This window comes from Aspergillus aculeatinus, assembly GCF_003184765.1.
Source record: "Aspergillus aculeatinus CBS 121060 unplaced genomic scaffold BO66scaffold_7, whole genome shotgun sequence".
Lineage (NCBI taxonomy): Eukaryota > Fungi > Ascomycota > Eurotiomycetes > Eurotiales > Aspergillaceae > Aspergillus > Aspergillus aculeatinus.
Genome location: NW_020291476.1, coordinates 484,173 through 506,549, shown reverse-complemented (window position 1 = coordinate 506,549; position 22,377 = coordinate 484,173). Strand labels below are relative to the sequence as shown.

The window sequence follows — 22,377 nt, the reverse complement described above, 5'->3', positions numbered from 1 at the left end:
TTAGTCTATCCTATCAGACGCCAATTGTCTAGGGAGCGCAGATCTGGTGGCTCTAGAAAGTTGATACATGCCCGCTCTTCAGCTTCCGTAAGCGCAGCTCACTCGTTCCTCCAGTTCGAGTCTGAATATGCATCACTTTCTCCCCTTGTCTCGGCCCTAGACCGTCTCTTTGACTGGCTTCCCACCCATCATTGCTTTTTCTCTCAGAGCTATTGATCAGATCTCATTCCCCGGTTTTTTGGATTCTTAAAATCCCTTCCGGGTCTGATAGACAAATATCTTTGTTAAGCACTTGTCTCAGTGCCACCTCCACCACTTCTTTCACTCCACCTTCTCTCCTCCTCCCCCCCCCCTCCCCTGATATACTTCTCACTCTGTCTCTTTGTCTCTCTGCCTCTTCCCTTTCAAATTTTTCCTTGTCCTACCTTGCCTTCAGTATGGATACGGAAAGCACACATCCGCAGGACAATGAGTTTGCGCAATCACCCTGGGTGGACATGGGCGGTTTCAGTCCATCCGAGCAATCGCCCACCCTGGACTATCAAGGATTCGGATACGGTGTCTTACCTCTTGATTCTTCCTATGGAGTCTCAATTCCACCACCTTATGCATCGATGCCATTGACCATGACTTCCAACACATGGCCCAGCATGCTCACCACCCAAGGGCCTTTCCCGGATGCTGCAATGCCTGCAATGCCTCTACCGCCGCCGCCTCCACCACCACCATTGCAGCAACCTCAGCAAACGCCCGCCATCACCTCTGTTACACCTGTCCCGCCACCGCGCAAGTCCTCAACCAGCGGCTCCACCCCAAGGCGGACCCTCACCGATGAGGACCGTCGACGAATGTGTCTCTATCACGAGGAGAACAAGACCGCCAAGCAGACTGACATTGGAGGTAAAGTCTCACGCCTTCTCTTGATACGAACTCCCCGTCTAATCAATCCTGCTGCAGCACTCTTTGGTGTCGAAAGAAGGTAAAGTCTTCTGTTACTTCCGCTATGCTCGAGGCGGTCAAGCTTTCTCTAACACGGTTGGTTAAAGTACTGTATCGAAAGTTCTCCGCCAGAAGGAGAAATATCTCAACCCTGATGATGGCACCCGATCCCCCATCAAGAGGACCAAAGGGAGAGTACCAGACATCGAGAAAGCCCTGTCCAACTGGGCGAGAAATTATCAGAAAAAGTACCCTATTAACGACGAGATGATCCGGGAAAAGGCTCTTTTCTTTGCTAGCACCTGCGGTAGTCCCGATGGCAAAGAAAAGGTGCTGAGCACCAGCTGGCTTGAGAAATTCAAACGCAAATACGATCTCATGGGGGCTAAGTCTCGAAAAGGCTCTTTTAGTGCCAAAAGTGACTCGGAAAGCCCGACCTGTTTGAGCATCAATTCGGCGTTGGCTTCTGCTATCCATTCTCCGACCGTCCTCTCCCCTACATCAACCACCGGATTCCTCAGCCCGTCACCTCTGTCCCCAATGCAGAGCAATGAGAATATCAGAGCGGAGTTTGCCCACAGTCTGGCCGAGATCACTGGCGATTTCCAGCATGCGCACAGCCACAGTACCACTTCCTTAGACACGTCCTCGACGTTCTCCGCTGGCATCACGAGCCCAACATCCACTCTGGTTACCGACAGCCCTTTCACACCTACGAGCCAGTCCCTTACTTCGCCGGTGGATGGCAACTGCAACCGACCCCGCAGCCAGACCTTTCCATTGGGCTCAGCTGATCCCAACCTGATCTCTCCGGAAGAAAACGAACAATTGACAAAGGCCGCTCTACGACAGTCTATCTTGATGCAAGAAGCTACTTCTCTGGAGGAACAGCAAGATCAGAAAACTCTGCCGGGATTGGACACATCGGTGGGCACGATCAAACGAAATCGCAGCAATCCAGAGATCAAGCCCAAAACCACATATCCGCCGCTCTTCTCAAAATCTACTAACGCTTCTCCCGTCAGTTCCCCGGGATCACCCAGTCAGGACGAAGCCAGAAAGGCTCTGGAGCTGGTCATGAGCTATCTGAAGCAACAGCCGGCGGGTCTCGTGGCAGAAGATTATCTTACCATTGGGAAATTGATGGAAAAGCTCGAGCTCACCAAGCCACCGCAAGGCACCCTCCCAGGTGGCCTCACCCGGATTGATGAGCATGACGATGTGCCTACTCTGAACAAGAAACGAAGTATTCACAGTATGGGTTAAGCGGTACCCATCGAGACCGACAGATTCGCCAGAGATGCCACTACTCAGCCTAATGTATCATCATTCAAAGTCGCAGCCCCGAATCCCGAAAGCGAAGATATACGACCTGCGGCATTGATAGTACATATTGTTTCTGTTTGTTTTTCCTTCACGTCTTAATTTTCTTTGGGGTTCATTGCAGTCTCTTTTCCTCGGCACCTTTGATATCACTTTCCTTCTTTGCTCATCGGGTGGCTTTCTGATTCTAATAATGGCATATCACATGCTACGTTTGGACGGTTTTTACTATTTTCTTTTCACTGTTTCCTTTATGTCTCCTTTTCTCACTATAATCACACTGGGGGTGGGGGTGGGACAGACAAAAAATTACTACGTGGGATACACCAGAAGAGGGCAACCTCAATCATCATATGGGCTCATACATACTGGAAAGGCAACTGAGGGGAAATATGGGGTCATGAGGGAGTCATGACCTGCGGTGTTTGGTCGAGCATACTGAAATTTGTTGTGTCAGTGTAATATCTATCCGTCTACTGGGTTTGCTTGATATTTGGATGTTGTTCTTTTACTCGAGCCAGAAGAGTCAAAGTCAGAATCAGCATCGCTTACGCAGGGATTTTTTCTTTTCAACTTTCGGTCATACGCTTTCTGTGCGTGTATGTGCGCATACCAGACCCTAGATTTCCGTCTTAATCCAAGGCCCCAGTCACGTTGAGAATGGCAAACATGGAACGGAGCCCCAAGAGGAGGAAGGGGAGCAATCACAATGTCTTCCCGTACAGGGAAAATCCCATTGGCTCGATTCCGGCCTACAACAGACCAATATTTGTTTTCCACCCTCGACTTTTTTGTGATGATAGCGCGCAGGGCTCACCGCATCCATCTGGAGGCGATTTCAACTTGATGTCATTTGTTGGGGGGGGGGTGATGGTTCTGGTACCGTAGTGTCTCTAAGCGCCGTGTCCCTTGGAAAGAACACCCGTAGTGGCGTCCCTCGCAACCTTGAACCTTGAATAGGAACCCTGGTTCGGTTCCTGCGGGGCAGGATGTGTACGATGTGTAAGTTACCCTACTAGTTAATAAGTTAGTGGTTCCGCCACTAAGTTACGGGCACCACCTAGTCTAGCACTTTACCACGATGTATGCCCGGGCCGTGGTACCAAGTTTCCACCTCCTAGGTATGTACATAGTGCCAACCCACCTCCGGTACCCAACCGGGGAAAACTTCACTTACCGCCGCGTACTGTACACAGTGTACAGACACTAACTCACCGCAGCCCAGCCCAGCCCAGCCCAGCCTCAGGCTTCAATATCTGCCTGACTGCCCACCTTCAGTGTGTGCCTGACATTTCTCTAGACAAGCTGCTCCTCTGTCTGTCTGTCTGTCTGTCTGTCTGTCTGTCTGTCTGTAGGTATGGATGGTAACCTCCCCTCCTCGCCTGACTGACGTAAGTAACCCTGTCTTCGCCCAAATCGCTCTGGTGTCTTGTGCTCCTGACCCCGAGTCCTGCTTGATCCAAACATCATGCATCCATCCTCTTGACTGACCCCCAACATCTAACGCGGATTCGATGCTTCCTGTCCGTCTCTCTGCCTGACTGCACCTCTCCAGGATGCAAGATACGATTGCATGTTACTCGTGGACTCAAGCCGCCGCCACACACCCAATCAGATGCATATGGTGCAATAGGAGATAACTGGCTTAGCTACTATGTACAGTACAGTATGTTGCCGGGGGTTCTTCCGAACCGCGTTCGGACAACAGAGACGGGTACTGTACCTTTTGTTCGGTGGTTTTTGGGCTCTTGTTGTTCGCATTCGACGAGGGGCGATAGGCCTCGAAGCCTCGAAGCCTCGAAGCCTAGACCCCAGCCAGGCGAGGCGAGGCGAGGCGAGGCGAGGCGAGATGAGGCGAGACTTGGATCTCCAAGGGAGTCTTGGAACATCGAACTACCGGTAGACGTAGATTATACGGGACGGGGAACATAAGGGAGGCCATCCGTGGTCAGACTATGGCGTGGGCGAGGCGAGTCTCGAGCGTGGGCGATGCTCTGTGCACGAGTCGGGACGGGCAGGGCCACAAAGGTACGGCGTGCCTCTTCCTGCCTAGACTGTGCATATCTACGGTACAGTATCTCAAGAAGACTGGTGCCAGCATAAATGAAGGAACAACAGGAATGACAAAGCCACTCTAGTGTGAGGTTAAAACGAACAGACCTCCCCTTCCCACTCTAACCTCGTGAAACTCCCAAATACCATTATCATTAGTTAGCTCGCCGCGAAAGTTAATGTAGACTAAGAAACAAAGATCTTCAATGCAGCGTCGCGTGCGTGTAGTACGCCTCGTCTACCGATACTCTATAAGGAAAAGGTCAGTGAACTTAATTCGGGACGTCTAGCGACAGCCCCCTGTCCTCCATCAACTCAGCAATACTACGCTCGGATAGCTCTGGAAGAAGGCTGGTGAGAATGGCCTCCATGATAGAGTAGATCAGGTGTTTGTTGCAGTACCCGTCGGAAAAGAGGTCGAGAATCTCCTCAATACATGCGAGAAGATATACCTCTTCCGCGTCGTCGATTGGTGCAGGTGACGGTGATGGCGATAACGAGGATGATGGCGAAGTTTGTTTGTTCGACGGCAAGTCATCCACTTGACCATGAGTCGACAGAATAACGGCCGGGGCGGCGAAGAATTGCCGAACGATTGGGCGAGGCACCCGAGACAGGATGCTGGCCGCGCAGCGTCGCTTGACAGATGCGAAATCAGGCGTAGAGGGACGCGGGTCCGGCGATAAGGGCGCTGTCGATGAAAGACCAGTCGTTGAGACGCTACTGCGAGCGTCACTTGCGCCAGCGCTTTCGCTAACAGGGTCTTTGGTGATGGCGATAGGAGGCGTGGGAGGTTGCACAGACAGCTGCGGCGCCGATACCGCCGTGGTCGCCGCCGTGGTCGCCGCCGTGGTCGCCGCCGCTGGACGAGCGTTTAGTGGGAAAAGCGCCGCTCTGGTCGCCAGAAGCAGGTTTGGTAATAAAGCGGGGGTGAGAACATAATCCTGAATGGTCTCGTGAAGGAACCTAGTAAAGGTAAATGTAAGATAACAGCTAGGAGCAGGGATGAAGGGAGTCAGAAAGAGCATCAGAGGCGATCTGACTTCTAAAGCCGGTAATGGAGGACCTCGATATTGTGGAGAAGCGGTTGACCCCGACAGACCGAAAATGTCAAATGATAGAGGGATCTGCCTGGCCAGAGGCACGGCAGAAGAGCATGGACCACCGATTGGTGCGATTGAGATACCACCAGTGATCCTGAATATGACGGCAGGTTGGAAAAAGAGCAAGGTGGATATTTGTTCCCCGGACAAGAAAGGTAAGGCAGCTCAAACGTTGGAGAACACGGCATCTCCCCTTAGCCTCTCCCGTAACGTGTTCATATGCGCCATAAGACACAGCTGGGAAACAGACTCAGATATTCGAGCGCGAGGGATTTTGATGATTGGTCGAAAAATATGGGAACAGGGTAGCAATTTGCCCTGTCCCTGCAAATACCCCCGAAATAAGCAGCCAGTCAATTGATGAGTGGAAGCATGATCTTCACAAATGATTTGCGGTGGTCACTTAGTGTTTGTTTGTGACCTAAAGGCTAGGAAGCGTCATTTGCCTGTGCAAGGGTCACTTTAGCCTCTCCCCCCAGCTAGCCTTTCGAAAGGATGTGCAGATGGTTCAGACCCATTTCGAATTTCTTTGTTCCTCGTTGTAGCATTGTTTGACAGCCAGGCTGTGCGTGGGAGAGGACGGGACGGAAGGCCCGGTCCCGTCCCTCGCCGGTCATGAAAAGGCTGGTGCACTTGACATAGAATGGTTGACAGGAGGTCGCAGACTACTCAAGATCGACCTAACTCGGCATGTCCGACATTCAGTCAAAGTAGAAATGGCATGACTTGAGTAGGAAGTGGCCGAGACAGGGCCCGGTCGCGATTTGTCAAATGAATTGATTGAGTGATTGACCGACTGATTGATTGATTGATGAAGAAGTGTGAAGAAGAGACGGGACCACCGGCTCGTAATGACGATTACGCGGGTGGTATATTAACCGTAAGCGCCGGTCACGGTCTGTAATAACAAGAGCACCCTTGCACGAGCGAATCAGAGCCAGATTAAGGCAAATGCAGAAGTCGGGCTGTGCATCCACCAGCAGATCAAGTGATCGTTGCAGCATGCGAGCAATGCGCATCCCATATGCATTATCGACGGCCCACCGGCTCCTGCTCCGTCATCCTGATCTCCAGGTGATAACCACCAACAGTGCTGCACGACTTGTCCACACCAGTGTAGATCATAGTTCGGAAATCGAACCGCACCGCTTCTCCACAGGTCAAGAACAGCTACCGTTTCCATTTGTCGGCGTCGAGAGACAATTGGAGTGCTTGGCGGAGGAGGGGAAGAGGGGTGCGAGAACTCAAAGTAAACACGCAACTCACCTATTGAGAACACTGTCGGTGTCACCTAATCTACCTGGACCCGCCAGGATCAAGTGCTGAACCAGCGCGAGACATCCCCCAAGCCATGGCATCCTCCGAGGTACATCCAGCAGTTGAGCGAGCATGCCGTAAAGTCGATAATTGAGCACAGTCCTCGAGCTCGTGCACATGCCATTTGTCTCACTTGCTTTGCTGATTGGTGAAGCGGAAGTCCGAGAGGAAGGCGCCGGATTCGTCGATGAAACACGAAACAAACCTACTATAATGAAGTGCAAGGCCACATAGACGGTATATCCCAATTGCAGAATCTGCCACGCCCAGTCCGGGATTCGTACTGGGGTCGGTGGGTGTGACGAGCCTTTCAGCGGCTCCTCTCGCGACGAGATTAAGCCGTACTCGTGTAATCGGGAGCGCTGACGGAACTGAGCTGTGGTTGCATCCTCCTTGCGACTGTCGCGTCCAGCATTGTCTACCAGTTTTGTGATACTCTCCAGTATGAAACACCCGTCACTCATTTTCCCGGCCACTCCATTGCCCAGAATAAGATCTGCCATGATATCGCATAACAAGGTCCGTAGACAGACGTTCTCAAGATCTTCCGTTGGGAGAAGAATCGCAAGCGCTCCTTGTACCAGCAATTGCCTGTATATGGATTCGACTTCTTGTTGTCTTGTCATGCTCTGGGCATCTGACGGGCTCGGAACTGGTGAAAGACCTGGGTGAGGATTCAAGGAATGATATATCTCGCGAAGTGATGGCGATAGTTCGCACAAGTCCGACTGCTGTTTGGCTAGCCTGTACGCTGCATCAGGCCATCGATCGAATCAGCCCTGAACCGCCAATATACAAAATCAATCAAGGTAGCAAAATGCAACCACACTTACAACTGATATGCGTCTCTACCAGTGCTGGAACCTCATCGAGTACTAGCTGTGCGATGTCGGTTTCGCGCACCCTCTGCTCGAGCGCCCGGGTGCAGTGCGCAATAACCTGTATGAGTTCGTTGATGAAGACCTGATCCGCCGTGATTTTTGAGTACCAAGAAAGGACGAACTCCTTAACCACTATGGCAATTAAGGCGTAGAGTTGAAGATCGAGTTCGTTTGAGCTTGTCAAAGGGGGTAGCAAGTCTTCTAAAGGTGGAGGCGTGGAAGCACCGCCATGGTTGCCCGGCTGCGGACACAGAACGCGTCGGATCAGAGCAATAGTTGCCTTTTCGCTTGTGGAACTAAGCGTCTCATCACGACTAGGTCCCTTGGATGGTTGAGGGCGAGTAGGTCTGGGTGATGATGGCTGCGACAATAGCGAGGAAGCTGACAAGGCTGTCGACTTGGAGCTAGAGGTTGTCGGACTAGCCTTAAGTTGCGACAGCGGATGCAGACCCGGGCGGAGAGGGTCGCTGGTCATTTCATCGCCAGTGAAGAAGCAATGCCGGATCGCTGAGATTCAATATTTTATTGTAAGTTTCTGAGGCACAAAGCTCCATCACCTAATGCCAGCGCGTGATGGAGAATGAAGTTGATGAAGCAACTGCGACAGCCGGAGGAATGACCTACCTAGTATTGCCGCCGCTATTTCCTAATATAGAAGGTAGGGCTTAGGGCTAATGGTGCCCGCGATAAGGCTTATCGCCGCCGCATTTCTTATCGCAAAGTCCCCGCATCCCACCCCCGTTGTGGTTCATCGTCTTCATCCCGCAAATTAATCCTACTGAGTCACTGCCTGAGCTTTTGGCTATTCCTCAAGCAACTGATTACCCCAATGGCTTCCTCAAAGCTTACTCCAATTCCTTTGTGGCTAGACTGTGACCCCGGTAAGCAGTTCTTCTCCCATTTCGCAACATACTGCAGACCTTCCTTCAACGCCTGTATGGCCAAGTTGACTGACAAGTGTTTATAGGTCACGATGTAAGTGCAAAGACTCCCGACATCTTACAATGCAGAATACATAACTCATTTACTCTCCGGTGAACGTGCTCAGGACGCTTTTGCCATTCTTCTTGCTGCGCATCATCCCTCGTTGAAGCTTCTCGGTATCACTACCATTCATGGCAACTCCTCCCTAGACAATACCACAGTCAACGCTACCAGGGTTCTGGAAGCTATCGGTCGTTCAGACATTCCTGTTTATCCTGGAACCAGAAAGCCCTTTTGTCGGCCCGCCGTTCATGCACCCAATATCCACGGTAGGTCTAAAATAAGGTTGGCAGGTTATGAGCCTCACAATACTGACTTTAACGCTACTAGGCGACTCTGGCATCGATGGAACAGAGCTTCTCCCCAAAGCCACCACGGCTCCCATCACTGACAAGAATCCCATCCTTGCCATGCGCGACGCCCTCTTGGCTGAGCCCAAGGGAACCCCCTGGGTCATCGCTACCGGCACACTGACCAATGTGGCCCTGCTGTTCGCTACATTTCCTGAAGTGGTCGATCACATTCAGGGACTGAGCATCATGGGAGGGGCTGTGGGTAATGGTTTCACCGATGTCCCTATGAGTAGGATAGAAGGCCAGCACGACCGGATCGGAAATGTGACTCCTTTCGCGGAGTTCAACATCTATGTGCGCATTCCCATTTATGCCCGCCCTTCTGCTCTGCACTAGCTGATATACTCCCTACAGTGCGATCCTGAGTCATCTCAGTCCATTTTCAGTAATGCCACACTGGCATCCAAGACGTACTTGATTGCCCTTGATTTGACTCACCAGGTCCTGGCTAGCGAGAAGGTGCGGAACCTCGTCCGCCACGGCGTGGATGATGTCTCCGTTCAGCCCTCGACCCTTCGACAAATGCTGTATGAGCTTCTCATCTTTTTTGCCTCCACCTACGAGAATGTATTTGGGTTGGCCTCGGGCCCACCCCTGCATGACCCGCTTGCCGTCGCTATCATTCTGTCGACCCTGAACCCCCTCTACGCACAAAATCACCCCGAAAAGGCGCTGAAGTTTGATGACCGCAATGGTGAGCGTTTCGCTGTTAACGTAGTCACCAACGGTCTTCATTCAAGCAACATGGAGCTGGTTGGGCATCTGGGTCAGACCATTGCTAAGCCTGCACCAAACGCGGTTTGCATTCCCCGGGGCGTCGATCTTGATGCTTTCTGGAACATGATCAACGATTGTCTTGGACGTGCAGATGAGCTTAACGCTGCGCGGAAGGCTTAATTTGACCTTCCGACTATCGGCATGACTTCATACTGCTCCTCGGAATATAGATGGACATAGAGATTCTGGTGCTAGATTCTTTGCGCGATAGAATTTTCAATTGGGAGCAGCTTTCGGTTATTTGGAGATGTATCCTCAACTACTTCGATCGATCTATTCTGTTTTTTTTTCCCTCTTTTCACAATCTATGACATACTACCATTCGCGGATTCCACCATCAGAGCCATAGAACTCCTTCGGCAGCCAGGGCTCTGCATTCGCAGCAACTCGTCTTACCGTCTCTTCATCAACCTCAATCCCCAGCCCCGGTGCCGTGAGAGCGTCTACATATCCATCCTTTACCGCGAACACACCCGCATCCTTGACGTAGCTGGTGATATCGTACTCTCCCGCCTCTGTATTGGAGTGCATGCCCAAACTCATCTCCTGGATGACAAAGTTCGGCGTCGCCAAGTCAACCTGCATGCACGCGCTCAAGGCAATGGGCCCCAGCGGGCAATGTGGCGCAATCGCAACATCGTAGGTCTCCGCCATGGAAGCTATCCGTCTCAGCTCCGAGATGCCACCGCAGTGGGCGATATCGGGCTGCAGAATGTCCACGCTCGCATCCTCTAAGAAGCGCTTCACATCCCAGCGACTGTACAAACGCTCCCCAAGCGCGATCGGACACGAGACCTGGTCGGCGAGCTGTTTGATCGCTTCGGGGTGTTCCGAAAGGAGCGGCTCCTCAAGGAATAAGGGTCGATGCGGCTCAAGTGCCTTGGCCAGCTGCTTCGCCATCGGCTTGTGAAGTCGGCCGTGGAAGTCTAGGGCGGCGTCCAGGCCGAGGGCCTTGACGGTCTTCAGACGCTCGACGCTGGAGTCTAGGACGCTGGGGGAATCGAGCCAGTTCACGTCCTCTGTGGCGTTCATTTTGATGGCCTTGAACCCCTGGGCGAGACGGGCCTTGCCGGCGGCTTCTACATCAGAGGGTCGGTCGCCGCCAATCCACGCGTAGACGGATAATTTGTTGCGGACTTTGCCGCCGAGAAGTTGATGGATGGGGACTCCGAGTCGACGGCCCTTCAGGTCCCAGAGAGCGATATCAATTCCCGAAATGGCGGACATGAAGACTGGGCCGCCTCGATAGAAGCCTAAACGCCAGGACATTTGCCAAATGTGTTCGATGTCACTATGGAAGGGGGGCGGTTAGGGTATGCAGGGCTGGCGCTGTTGTAAGAGACTTACTCGGCCTCGTAATCTTGAAAACGCTTGCATAGGGCGTTCAAAGTGCCCTCCACAGCCTCAGTGTGCCCTTCAAGGGTGCTCTCACCCCAGCCATAATTGCCATCTTCATCAACCACCTTGACGAATAGCCAGCGTGGAGGGACGCGGAAGTACTCAATTGACTTGATCTTTGCCATGGTGAGTTCTGTGTCTGAACAGACTCTATGTGTGAAGCTGTGATTCAGGCAGTTGCTAAAGAGTTGAATGTTAAGCAGATGACAACAGAAATAGGTATGGCTGTAAGGAGAGGTCGGAGTTGCTCCGCTTGCCAGGCCGAATTACCGACAAATTGACCCCAAATGGGGTATGGGGACTCCATAGTCATTTCGTGCTGTTCTTGGCATTATTGCATCCGAGGCTCTGGGCTTCAGCGGCCAGAAGATCCATATCAGATCTAGAAGTGTGATATGCTACCCTTAGGGTGCTAAGTGGGTTATTGTCTTGCATTAGTCCAAGGATAAGCTTAACCGTGGAAGCTCCTCAAAGATAATCTGCATCCATCGTTATATCGGCTTTGGATACGGAATTGGAATCAGATATGATCATGAGATCATGGAGGTGGAAGCAGAGAGAGTAAGTAGGGGGGTTTTGACTATCAGTCAGATGATGATGATGATCGGAGAGAGACTCGGTGGATACGAGGGGTAACGCCAGGTATGTCATAATGCAGCTCCATGGCTTGTGCCTTGGTGCAGACAGATGAATTATAAATGTAGAACCCAGCCCTGAATGGAGTGGATAGAAGTCAAGAACAGATGTAGTGGGGAATGAATTGGAGAAGCCCAACCCAAATGTTGGGGAAAGAGAGAGAAAAGAACCGGATACGGCAATCCAGTGACTCCGGGCGGCTTTGCGACTTGCTCCGCATTCGACTCTGACTTCATCTCCAACAAACAACTCTCGCTCTTTCTTTCTTTCTCTCTCTCTCTCTCTCTCCCCCACAACTGCAGCGTCATTGCTCCCTTCCTCGATCATTGTCCAGGACATAGTTTGGAGCACTACTGCCGGAATCTGCGTTGAAAAAAAGACTCGACCCCGCCCAGTGCATGCTCGAGGCTCAACCCAACTTTTCCCCTTTCTGGCGGGCTGCCTTTTCGCCGCCACTCCACTACCACCTGCTTCTCGTCACTCTAACAGATCATGCCCCCGGCCAACTCGCCATCTGTATGTGTGTCTCTATGCGATCTGGTTGATTGTCTGTTATTGCCTGGGTATGGAGAGATGTCCAGTACATGACTCGGTTCGTTGGCCGTCTCGCTCGTGCATACAACCAATGACTGAGCAGCCATTATCATCAGTTGACATCCGGCCCTATCGTGATAACAGATGGGAGTCTTAATCATACAATCCTTATTGCAGATAGGAAGCTTTTCTTGGCTAGAATCTAACTTTCGGCACACAGGATCCCTCCTCCCAGTCTTCTTCTGCTTCCTCCTTGCGGCCTGTCCCCGTTCCTGTACCCTCTCTCCCCGCCGCCGTGTCCGATGACGCCCATGATGATAACGTGAGCTTTCTGCGATCGCGTGTGCGCTCCCCGCCCGACTCATCTTCCTCCCTCAGTCGCCAGCGCCGTGGTCGACTGCAAAATTTGATGGAATTCGATCTCGCCCCGTTCGAATCGGAGGACTTCTCGAATCCGCGGATTGAAAGCAATCGTCGCATCCCGATTGTGCGCCGCCAGCGCGACAGTCCAAATACCCACCACAGCACGACCTCCAATCCCAACAGCCTGCCGAACTATGAGGGCAGAATGTCGAATCCGCGCTCGCTTTACGGATGGGCGCCCGCTTCTGACGACGACGACGATGAGGAAATGAGCTACGAGCCGCTACATGATAGCAATGCCATTTCCTGGTTTGGCCGCTTTTCGGAACGATATACTGCCTTTCGCGATCCACGCCGTGAGGCTGCCGGTCGGAGTCCACCTACAGTGACAGAAGAGCCCACGGAGAACAGCAATCGTTCCTCGAACGAATCACCGTACACCATGGCAGACGCTTTGGTGCAGTCAATACGCCGCCAACCACGCCCCCCACGGACCAGGACTCTGCAGAATTACTTGGTTGAGCGAGAACGTGCAAGTCAAGCAGCAGAGGAACTGAGGGAACGGTCTGGCACCAGTTCCACCTCACGAGCATATCGATTCTTACCCAGCATTCGCAGCGAACCCCACCGACCGCTGACACACAATGATCTTCGCGCTCGAATCAGTGCTCATCGACAGCTACATATGGATAATGCTCCAAGCCCTCGGTTAAAGGAGACGATTCGCTACCTGGACCGGTTACGCTATTCGACCTCGTTCGAGGAAAGCTTGTCGTCAGCCGCCGCCGGAGGTTTCGTTCACCTCGACTTTCTTAATGGGAACGAGGATGATTTTATCATCGACACTGCATCGATCGCACCGCCGCCTGAATGCTCCTGGCTCCGGCCTGGTGTGATATTTTCTGGATCGCAACGAGCTGCCAGCAGTGCCGGTGCGTTCTTTACACAGCGAGCTAGTCCGTCATCACCACACGATCCTCTTGTCGTTAACAGCAGTGATGCCAACCGCATCAGCGTGTCCACGAGTACGGGTCGGCGATACATGGCCAACAATATCTACAATATAGGAGCTGTCAAGGATGAAAATTGGCCGGTCAAGGTTACCATTCACAACATCAATCACGAAGACATGACCTTGGCCGGCACCATGGAAGCCTACAACATCCCCGACAAGACGTCCCCGTCCCATGACGCTCATATTATCACATATCTTGAGGGCGAGATCATTGACTTCAACAAACATACCCTGGAGACGAAGAATTTCAAGGCCGACGCCGAGATCGACAGCACGTACTGGCGAGAGCTTCAGCCATTCAAGAACCTGACCGATGAGGAAATGACGCGGAACCTAGTCAGTCGCAAATGGGTCACCGAGGCATTGTCGAAAGGGTGGATCCTGATGAGATGGAAGGGTGAGTGGACTAGTACTTCGGGTTTGTGCCCTTGAAAGAGCGTACTGACGGACTGTTCCAGAGCGATGTTTCATCACCCCGACCGACTCGCGACAAGGCCTGACGATCTCTGGGTTCTATTACATCTCGCTGAACCGCGAAAACGGACATATCGAAGGATTGTACTACGACCCAGGCAGTTCACCGTACCAGCAACTATCATTAAATCCCGAGACACGAAAGATGGTGCGTCCGTCTTACGGATTCCGGTGAGTGGATTTTGTATTTGAGGTGATATGCGCATAGCCGGTGTTGTTGTCTTCTTTGCAAATCATTGGGGAAACCTGGGGCAATGTCAGAAGCTGTCAAGCTACGTACATAATTTTTTGAAATCTAGGACAGGATCTTAGTATGATGCCATTCAGCTGTAGAAGTCGATGAAGCCAGCCACCACGAACTACTCCCAAGCAAATTCCCTCCTAACCTCACCGATGAAACCACATGCTACAAGAAGAAAAGAGAACCAGAAATTTGAGCACCATAATCTGATTAAATTCCTCAACGGGAGATAGAGATGACCCGCACACCACACCCGCCTAAATACCGACAGATATAGGAAAAAATAAGACAGGAAATTATTCCCCTTCCCTCCTAGATCAAATGCAACCTGTATAAAACCGAATTCACCCAAGTTGTATCGAACCAGATTTGCGCGGGCCATCACCCCCGAAGTCCGGAAAATTATCCTCAGATCACAGCACTCCACCTACGCCCCCCCTACTGGGCGCGCTGCCACCTCCAAGGATGTCAGTTTCAAATGCATACAACAGAATGTATACATTTACTGCTCAGTCTGGAAGTAGTTAAGGAGGACGGAGCGCTCCTGGGACTCCTCTCCCCAGTCCTTAACGACAACACAAGAGCAGTTGACGACCTTGCGGGCGTTACCCTCACGGTCGAGCTGGCCTGTTCACACAAACAGAAGTATTAGCAAAAAGAAAAAAAAAGGAAAGCTCCTCAGGAAACCTCCAAGCAAGGCGTTGCACGATATAGGACAAAGGGACAACGTACAAAGACCAACCCACTCGCCGAGGAGCTTTCCATCGGGAACCTTGATGAGGGGGATCTTGTGCTCGGAGCACAGGGCGACGACGAGCTTCTTGTAGGCCTCCTCCTCGCAGCCCTCGTTCAGGACACACATGTGAGCCTGGCGACGGTCGAGGGCCTTGGCGGCCTCGCGCAGACCACGGGCAAGACCGTCGTGGATCAGCGAGATGCGGAGGACACCCTTGAGGGCATCGAGGACGGACATCTGACCGCCGGCACCGGCGTCAGCCGAAACCTCGACCTCATCGGCAGCGACGGGGGGGTTGGATTGGGTCTCTTCTCCGTCCGACTAGATTTTTTTCATGGCATTGTGTTAGTTGAGCTTTGGCTTTTGGGTTACGGATTGTGCCTTCGTGGAAAGGGAGGGATCCAGTCAACGGATCGAGGTGCATATCGAGACTCACCATTTTGTATGTTGTGTAGTTAGACTGGTCTGTCGGATTATCCTCAAAGAGTTCGAGGTGGTTGTTCTTGTATAGGCTAGTGGTGGTGGTGGTGCGGCCAATTTTGCGCTGCGCTCGCCTAAATGTGTGCCCTATAAGGGTTACGTAAGAGAACAATCACGTGCCAAATGATAGCACGTGATGTGGGGTCGGATGGTGAATCCCACTAGTCCCGGAACGGAACCTTGTTGGTGGCAGGTGGATGGTACTGGACCCTACTAGGTAGCATACAACTGGTAAAGAATCTCGGGATATCATGATATCACGCTATCCAAGCATAACACATCAGGTATCATAGTCGTACATCAAGTTTTCACCTGTACAAGCTAGCGCCAAGCTAAATGATCGCTGAAGCTGAAAGAACAATTAGACGTATGTACTAGGCCGGCTGTGCCCATAGCCATTAGTCAACCCATTTCCTCCTAGTAACCCGGGGCCTTCCTCAATATGTGGCCCCGAGATATGTCCATTGGCCTGCGGCAATTCGAAAGCAGGTTGCGTCTTAGGCTCTTGATCAATGTGCATCTTGAGCAACTGAATGTCAAGCCCGTGAAGGTGCGGAATGTGGGGGACGAGATCCATGAAATCGGAGAGCTGCTGTAGTTAGCAACTAGTAAGCCAGCAAGATGCATCAAGGGAGCTTACCTTCAGCCAAAATACATGCTCCATGTCGAAGTACTTAGGCCGTGCTTCGCTATCCCGTTGCATGATCTGTCCGAATGACGAACTGAGAAATTCGGTCTCGTCTGCTTCAACAAGCATCCTTCGCGTGACTCGCCACAGATTCGTCCGCTGGGTAGGAGTTGCGACGCGCTTCTCCCAACTGGCATATTGCGATAGTTGAAGATCGTTCGTCGCCAGCAAGGGTGCAACCAGGTAGTTCGGAATCCATCGATCCTCTGCCACTTCCGAGGCGCAAGACGGGTCGAGTTGTCTTGTCTCAGCGGTCACAACAGGCATGAACTTCCGCAGCCATGCATGGCTCTTAGCTTGCGGATCATCGGATCCAACAAGGTTGGCTGCAACTCGAAGTCGGCTGGGTAGAGCGTCTCGTCGACGCTGTTCTTGTTCTTCCTGCTCTTTGCGCAGTTTGGCGAGTCGCTGTCGTTCCTGTTCAAGCCGCTTCTGTCGCTCTTCTTCAGCCTGTTTTATTCGCCGCTGCTCTGCCTCTTTCCGCTTCCGCTCTTCCTCTGCAGCCTTTTCCGCGGCTTTCTCTTGGGCAATGCGGGCCTCCCGCGCTGCGCGTTCCTGCTCTTCTCTCTCCAGGCGGGCTTTTTCCGCTTCAGCAGCAAGGCGTGCTTCTTCCTCTTCGCGAGCTTGCCTCTCTCGCTGTGCTTGCTTCTCTTGAGCTAGTTTCTCTTGAGCTAGTTTCTCTTGAGCTAGTTTCTCTTGAGCTAGTTTCTCTTGAGCTAGTTTCTCTTGAGCTAGTTTATCCTGAGCTAGCTTCTCTTGAGCTAGCTTCTCTTGAGCTTGCCTCTCTAGAGTTTGCTTCTCTCGGGCTTGCTTCTCTTGAGCTTGTTTCTCCTGAGCGTGCTTTTCCCGGAGCGCAGCCGCTTCAGCCTCAGCCTGAGCAAGACTGATCGAGTCATCCATTGGGATATCCTCGAGTTCAAGATTGTCAGGCTTCTCTTGCTCCTCCTTTACCTGCTTTCTTTCGACAGCCTTGGCGGAGAGATCTCGTTCCCGCGATTGATCTCGCCGAGGTTGAGGTGCAATATGGCTATCATCTTTGCGACGAGGAAGCTTCAGATCCTCCACAGCAGGGTGACTCCTCTTGGGGTTTCCGTTGGTGATGTTGGGCGATCCATCTTCCGACAGTACTCGTCGCTTCTTCTTTAAGACTTCGCGAGGGTTCCGATCAGCGTCGGAACCGCGAGACCTAGGTCGCTCGGGACTGACGCTGCTGCGTCCACGCTTCACGGGAGGCGGTCCAGGCTTGGTCGTGACGAGTTCTGAATGATCAGGGCGTGATTTAGGAGCTTCCTCACGGCCGGACATGGAATCTGAAGAAGGAATGCTAGGCCTCCTGCGATCGCGATCAGGTGGCCGTCCTGCGATCAAGCGTCTTCTCTTGGGAGGCTCTTCGCCCCGGCTAGAGTCTCCATCCTTGGTCAACACTACCTTCGACCTGGGTATATCGGAACGAGAAACGTCGTGATCAGGCGTGGCAACGTGTCCCACCTTGGCACGAGGAGGGCCAGGCTTCTCTTTCGTATGCATCATCGCTTCTCGTTTGCGCTCTTTCATGGGTGCATCTTTGGATGAGTCCCGACGAACTGGGCTTCCAAGCTGTTTCCGATGCTTGCCCCCTGGGGAGGGAGAGTCTTTCCGTCCAGATCGCTTGGACTCTCGGTCCTTGTCACGTACCCTCCTCGGAGATGAGATGTCGCTTTTACGCTGTTTCCTGTTCCGTACATAGTTGTCATAGGCGTCGCGAAGAAGATCATATTCTTCCTCCCAGTTGTCCGCTCTGCGTTCTCGAGATAACTCAAAATAGGTGCGATCCTTATATAGTCGTCGCGAGGGGTTGAAGCTGGGTTGGTCCAGCAGAAGTTTGATCACGGGAAGATTGCCTCTCCCGATCGCAGCCAGCATAGGCGTGTTGTATCCAAACTTGTGGGAGCCGCCCTGGACTGGATCCGGGTCCGGATCGGCATCTCCCATTCCCAGCAGAAGAGACAAGACTTCATCGTGACCACCCTTGGCCGCTGCGATCATCGACTCAGCATCTGCCCGTTGGCCGACATTGAGAATGTTTGCAACACCAGCAATATCACCCTTGGCGGCGAAGGCTTGTAAATTCTCTGGCGTAGCTTTGGTCCATAGCAGATCATTCCGGGTAGCCTCGCTTCTGACGCTCTTGCGTTTGTTCGTACTGGCAAAGTAGGGCGGGCTGCGTTGTCCGTTAACCGGGGGTGATTCTCGAGGGCTAGCCACCGTCACTCGCCGCGAAGACGTCTCCCTGGTGCCAGATCCAGTCTGTTCCTCAGAGCGACGGCTGGGGCGTGGATGCGCTTTTGCTTCCTCCAACACACGACGAATCTCATCGTAATCTTCCGAGTCCGACGGAATGAGATCGCTTGGCTCATCGCCTTCAGCATTGACGGAACGCGGATTTGCACCAGCCTGGAGCAACAACTTGACGACATCGAGATGGCCATTTTCAACGGCGTCTATCAACGGAGTATCACGATCGATATTTCGAGTCTCGACTTCACATCCGGCTTCGAGGAGGAACTTCACGATGGACGCGCAGCCTTCCAAGGCGGCGATTTGAAGTGGCGTGTTACCAGCATTGTCGGCGACATTGAGGTCCTCCGGTCGTTCTGCATGTCGAGCGATTGCCGCCTCAAGTTCCTGTGCAGCACATGCACGAGCGAGGCGAGTGCGTCCGTTCTGATCGCGTTGCTTTTTGTGACCCGTGGGTCTGGCAGGGGAAGCAGATGCCCCATCGACAGAGGCCACCTTTCGAATGTGGGCACTGGGCATAGGAGATCCGCTAGTTGAGGAAGACACCGACTGCCGATCTTCGGAACTTTGCCTTTGCACGCCAGGAAGAAGCGGGGTAGGAGCTTTCCGCTTCCGCTGCAAATCGCTACCCAGCTGGTGACCAGAAGCTGTTCTCTTGTGCGAACGGACAGGTGATATGGAACGGTCGATTGACGCGGGGCGGGGCAACATCACACCATTCAGCTCTCGTCGTTCTCGATCCCGGGAAGGAGCTGGGTGGTGCGGGCGAGCGTTTCGACGGACATCTCCCTCCCCGTCGACACTTTCACTAAAGCTGCGTTTTCTCGACGTCCTAGGAACAAAAGATGCAGGGTGCGATGATTCAAGTCGACTCGAAACAGATTGGGGCTCATCGGTCTTTTCGACTTTCACATGGGGTGGTGACCCCGTCCGACGGAGAGGACTCGCCGGGCGCACATGACGGTCGCGTTCGTTGATAAAGTCGCCATCCACCAACTTTCTCTTTCTCACTTGCAAATCGTTGGGAGGGAGATCGCTCTCTGCCGCATCAACATGGTCATTTCCATCATCACGTCGTTTCGGTTCATGTTTTATGTACTTCCGTCTCTTTTCAGGCGATAATGATTCACGGCCCGATTGGATAATGGTTTCTGCCTCCGAGTCAGCCTTGGGGCTAGGGGGCCCATCACTGTCCCCGACAGCAGGGTCTACCTCTTTGATCGGACGATACTCCCTCCGAGGCACGGGTGAGAGGGCTCTCTTGGGAGATAGCGGACCCGAGGTAGACTGGTGGTTCACCTTGGCAGCAAGACCGTTTTGTCCGGCATCCAGGGAAGCTGGCAGGGAGGAGACAGCCTCGACATCACTCATAGCGGTAGCACTCGATTTCTGGGGGTTCTGCTCGTCATCTTCGGGGGCCGTGGCGGACAGGTAGACCCGTGGTCAAATACACCAGCAGATGCGCGCGAAAGCTGGTGCTCGACCACGCTTGATTTGAAATCGGTAGGTTGGGTGCTCTCTTCTAGGGAATAAGAATATCGTGAACGAACAAAGAGCGTGGGCGAACAGCAAGGTGGACCTAATAATCCGAAGTAAGAGAGCGAAGCGGAATAGAGGCGAGGTAGTGGTGATGGTGATGAAGAGAGGAACGAGGCGACAGGACGTGAACGTGGAGGGATAGATACGGTCGGCAAAGGGAGAAGAAGGTCCGATTGAGTTCGATAGGGGGAACGAAAGGAGGATTGAGAAAAGTTGAGCGAATTGAGGTGGGAGGGGGGGAGGGGGAAAAGAAGATGAGGGAAGAGAAAGGATTAATTGGGAGGAGAGTTGTTAAGAAGAGGGAGAAGATGGAGCGGGCGAAGTTCGCTGGGGGGGGGGGGGGGGGGGGGGGGGGGGGAGGGAGAGAAATTACGCAGGTAAATAGGTTACTGGTAAGAAAGACGAGTTCGCCGTCGAGCGGAGCAGTTTAGCTGGTCATTAGCGGGTTGGGCTAGTCAGTGAGTGGTTGCGACTAGCTGAGATTCCGTCAATCCTCTATTAGGTCATCGCCCTCCAGGATCATACTCATAACAGATATGATCGAGGGTAAAAATGAGGCTAATCTAATTTGAAGTGGATGCGATGGTCAATGAGGACGATGATGTTGGTGATGTTGATGCTGTCGATAATGCGAGTATGCTAATAATAATTGTCGATGATGCTGATTGCTGGTGGTAATATTGACTCATTCTGGATTGGGGTAATTACGAGGGATTACCGATAATTACCGATTATCAGTGATGTTCGTCAGTCTCGCCCCCAGAATACTAACTTACCACCGATGTTTTTGCCATTTGGCCACCGGCATTAGCAGCGTGGAGCAGCTGCTTGCCAGTCCGCCATCGAAAGTGACTATGGGTATATTCTTGGGCAGATGGGGAGTCGGAGTGGAAGAGAGTCATCAGTAATCTTACAACCGGTATGGAGGGAGAGTGCAGTGAATGAGTGGGATGAATGAGAAAGGGTGATCAAGGAAAGAAAGAGGTCACGATCCTCCTTCTTGAATCCCACCACTACCGCAATTACCAGGTCTTCCCGGCGTAGAAGCCAGAGTTACCATAAGATTTACAGTACCGGACATACGAGACAGAGGCAGAGGTAGAGTCGCAGTACCAAGAATACAGTAAGACAGAAGTAGGTAAGGTAAGGTAGCATTCATTATTGATTGATCGAAATCGACCGGACGAGTCCAGCTGCAGCCGCAACATCCATTCATCCATTCATCCGTCCATTTTTCTTCGATTTGGACCAAGCCTGCGAGAAGGCCCAAAGAAAAGCGGGGAGAGGGGAGGGGGAATGAGAGGAGAGAGGGAGGGGGGGGGCGGTCAAAGAAGCAAAAGACACAACAGAAGAGCAACAGAAAGGGAGCCTGGAAGGAGAACTAATAGAGAGAAGAGGATACATAACTAGTACTCCGAACTCACAGTAGTAGACAGACAGACAGCAATCAAGCAAGCAAGCATGGATGCAGTGGTGGCGGACTGGTCTGATTAAACGTCTTGCCTTCTCTTTTGCTTGCCTCTTGTTGTTGTTGTTGCTGCTGCTGCTTTTTTTTGCTTTTTCTCGATCCTTTCCTTTTTTCCCCCTTCTCTTCCCTATCATTCGACCTTGTCTGGCATTTTTTTGGACGGGCGATTCTTTTTTTTTCCATTTTTTAGCCCTTTTTTGGACGGACGGCGTTGCAGCGACTGAAACTCGGGCAAGCTCTGGAACGGAGGGTGGGAATGAGTGACGGATTTGTGGCAGTTCCCTGGAAGCTGGCGTAGGCTATCAGGCTAGCCATCCGCTTGCCCCCCTCGGCTCCTCCAATGATTGACAGTGAGTAGCCCGCCGGTTGCCGCATGCGGGTTAGAAGGTTTCGTCCTTCAGCGATCTTCTCCTCCTGGCAAGACCAGTCAATGTCCCTCTTTCTTCCGGCTTATCGCCCCACTCATCTCGCACAACTTGGCTAACTGGCTGAACTTCTTGCTGTTCTCTTGTTTTCCAGTTTATTATTATTATTCTTTCTTTTCTTCCATTTCTATTCTTTCACTGCACTGGATGACTCGCTTGGTCTTGTATAGATAATTTATTATTAGTCTGAACCCAGTCCATGGAATTCGGATTTGCTTGTGCAGGAGCAAGAGAGTCGACACACAGCAATGGGGGAGAAAAGAGGGTGTGAGAGCCAACCAAGCACCCAAGACGTCAAAGATAGAGGAGGGGGTCTCTTTTTACCCCTCCGTCAACAGCCGGCATCTGACGATCCGGAATGCTGGCAGGAAGAG

At 52.4% G+C, this 22,377-nt stretch overlaps 7 protein-coding genes across 7 annotated transcripts; 3 read left to right on the top strand and 4 right to left on the bottom strand.

Moving 5' to 3' along the window:
- The first annotated feature begins 203 nt into the window (after positions 1 to 203).
- Positions 204 to 2,330, top strand: BO66DRAFT_223967 (uncharacterized protein). Its single transcript, XM_025642703.1, has 3 exons — positions 204 to 900; positions 958 to 979; positions 1,047 to 2,330. Exons 1-3 carry the CDS (start codon positions 438 to 440, stop codon positions 2,203 to 2,205), a joined length of 1,644 nt encoding a protein of 547 aa, XP_025507317.1. The 5' UTR covers positions 204 to 437; the 3' UTR covers positions 2,206 to 2,330.
- A 2,256-nt stretch (positions 2,331 to 4,586) lies between these two features.
- BO66DRAFT_468797 (PXA domain-containing protein) lies at positions 4,587 to 8,188 on the bottom strand (the record flags this gene model as incomplete). The annotated part of the gene is made up of 3 exons (XM_025652677.1): positions 7,568 to 8,188; positions 6,684 to 7,485; positions 4,587 to 5,280 (listed from the first exon to the last, which is right to left on the bottom strand). The coding sequence occupies exons 1-3, from the start codon at positions 8,088 to 8,090 to the stop codon at positions 4,587 to 4,589; spliced, it is 2,019 nt and encodes a 672-aa protein (XP_025507316.1). The 5' UTR covers positions 8,091 to 8,188.
- Positions 8,189 to 8,362: 174 nt separating this feature from the next.
- On the top strand, positions 8,363 to 10,062 carry BO66DRAFT_418105 (uridine-cytidine N-ribohydrolase). The gene is made up of 5 exons (XM_025649721.1): positions 8,363 to 8,496; positions 8,583 to 8,590; positions 8,664 to 8,868; positions 8,930 to 9,246; positions 9,307 to 10,062. Exons 1-5 carry the CDS (start codon positions 8,445 to 8,447, stop codon positions 9,847 to 9,849), a joined length of 1,125 nt encoding a protein of 374 aa, XP_025507315.1. The 5' UTR covers positions 8,363 to 8,444; the 3' UTR covers positions 9,850 to 10,062.
- BO66DRAFT_315238 (enolase C-terminal domain-like protein) lies at positions 10,045 to 11,252 on the bottom strand (the record flags this gene model as incomplete). Its single annotated transcript, XM_025643466.1, has 2 exons — positions 10,045 to 11,020; positions 11,077 to 11,252. The coding sequence occupies 2 exons, from the start codon at positions 11,250 to 11,252 to the stop codon at positions 10,045 to 10,047; spliced, it is 1,152 nt and encodes a 383-aa protein (XP_025507314.1).
- A 973-nt stretch (positions 11,253 to 12,225) lies between these two features.
- Positions 12,226 to 14,663, top strand: BO66DRAFT_223604 (GID4/VID24 family protein). The gene is made up of 4 exons (XM_025642702.1): positions 12,226 to 12,355; positions 12,518 to 12,619; positions 12,676 to 14,072; positions 14,134 to 14,663. The coding sequence occupies exons 1-4, from the start codon at positions 12,348 to 12,350 to the stop codon at positions 14,322 to 14,324; spliced, it is 1,698 nt and encodes a 565-aa protein (XP_025507313.1). The 5' UTR covers positions 12,226 to 12,347; the 3' UTR covers positions 14,325 to 14,663.
- A 229-nt stretch (positions 14,664 to 14,892) lies between these two features.
- On the bottom strand, positions 14,893 to 15,447 carry BO66DRAFT_315169 (40S ribosomal protein eS12; the record flags this gene model as incomplete). Its single annotated transcript, XM_025643463.1, has 2 exons — positions 14,893 to 15,017; positions 15,123 to 15,447. Coding segments are annotated over 2 exons (450 nt in total), but the record flags the coding sequence as incomplete, so codon positions are not given.
- A 392-nt stretch (positions 15,448 to 15,839) lies between these two features.
- Positions 15,840 to 20,405, bottom strand: BO66DRAFT_389077 (putative histone deacetylase complex subunit (Hos4)). Its single transcript, XM_025646715.1, has 7 exons — positions 19,939 to 20,405; positions 19,762 to 19,908; positions 19,645 to 19,722; positions 19,241 to 19,611; positions 19,151 to 19,204; positions 16,247 to 19,120; positions 15,840 to 16,195 (listed from the first exon to the last, which is right to left on the bottom strand). Exons 1-7 carry the CDS (start codon positions 19,940 to 19,942, stop codon positions 15,968 to 15,970), a joined length of 3,756 nt encoding a protein of 1,251 aa, XP_025507311.1. The 5' UTR covers positions 19,943 to 20,405; the 3' UTR covers positions 15,840 to 15,967.
- Positions 20,406 to 22,377: the final 1,972 nt, after the last annotated feature.

Coding starts and splice junctions, on each gene's coding strand:
- BO66DRAFT_223967 (XM_025642703.1), top strand. CDS start 438: ATGGATACGGAAAGCACACATCCGCAGGACAATGAGTTTGCGCAATCA. Junction 901..957: donor CAAGCAGACTGACATTGGAG/GTAAAGTCTCAC, acceptor ATCCTGCTGCAG/CACTCTTTGGTGTCGAAAGA. Junction 980..1,046: donor CTCTTTGGTGTCGAAAGAAG/GTAAAGTCTTCT, acceptor GGTTGGTTAAAG/TACTGTATCGAAAGTTCTCC.
- BO66DRAFT_418105 (XM_025649721.1), top strand. CDS start 8,445: ATGGCTTCCTCAAAGCTTACTCCAATTCCTTTGTGGCTAGACTGTGAC. Junction 8,869..8,929: donor TCATGCACCCAATATCCACG/GTAGGTCTAAAA, acceptor TAACGCTACTAG/GCGACTCTGGCATCGATGGA. Junction 9,247..9,306: donor TCGCGGAGTTCAACATCTAT/GTGCGCATTCCC, acceptor TACTCCCTACAG/TGCGATCCTGAGTCATCTCA.
- BO66DRAFT_223604 (XM_025642702.1), top strand. Junction 12,620..12,675: donor ATGACGCCCATGATGATAAC/GTGAGCTTTCTG, acceptor TTCCTCCCTCAG/TCGCCAGCGCCGTGGTCGAC. Junction 14,073..14,133: donor GATCCTGATGAGATGGAAGG/GTGAGTGGACTA, acceptor GGACTGTTCCAG/AGCGATGTTTCATCACCCCG.
- BO66DRAFT_389077 (XM_025646715.1), bottom strand. Junction 19,723..19,761: donor AGACCCTGCTGTCGGGGACA/GTGATGGGCCCC, acceptor ACTCGGAGGCAG/AAACCATTATCCAATCGGGC. Junction 19,205..19,240: donor TCGACCGTTCCATATCACCT/GTCCGTTCGCAC, acceptor TCTGGTCACCAG/CTGGGTAGCGATTTGCAGCG.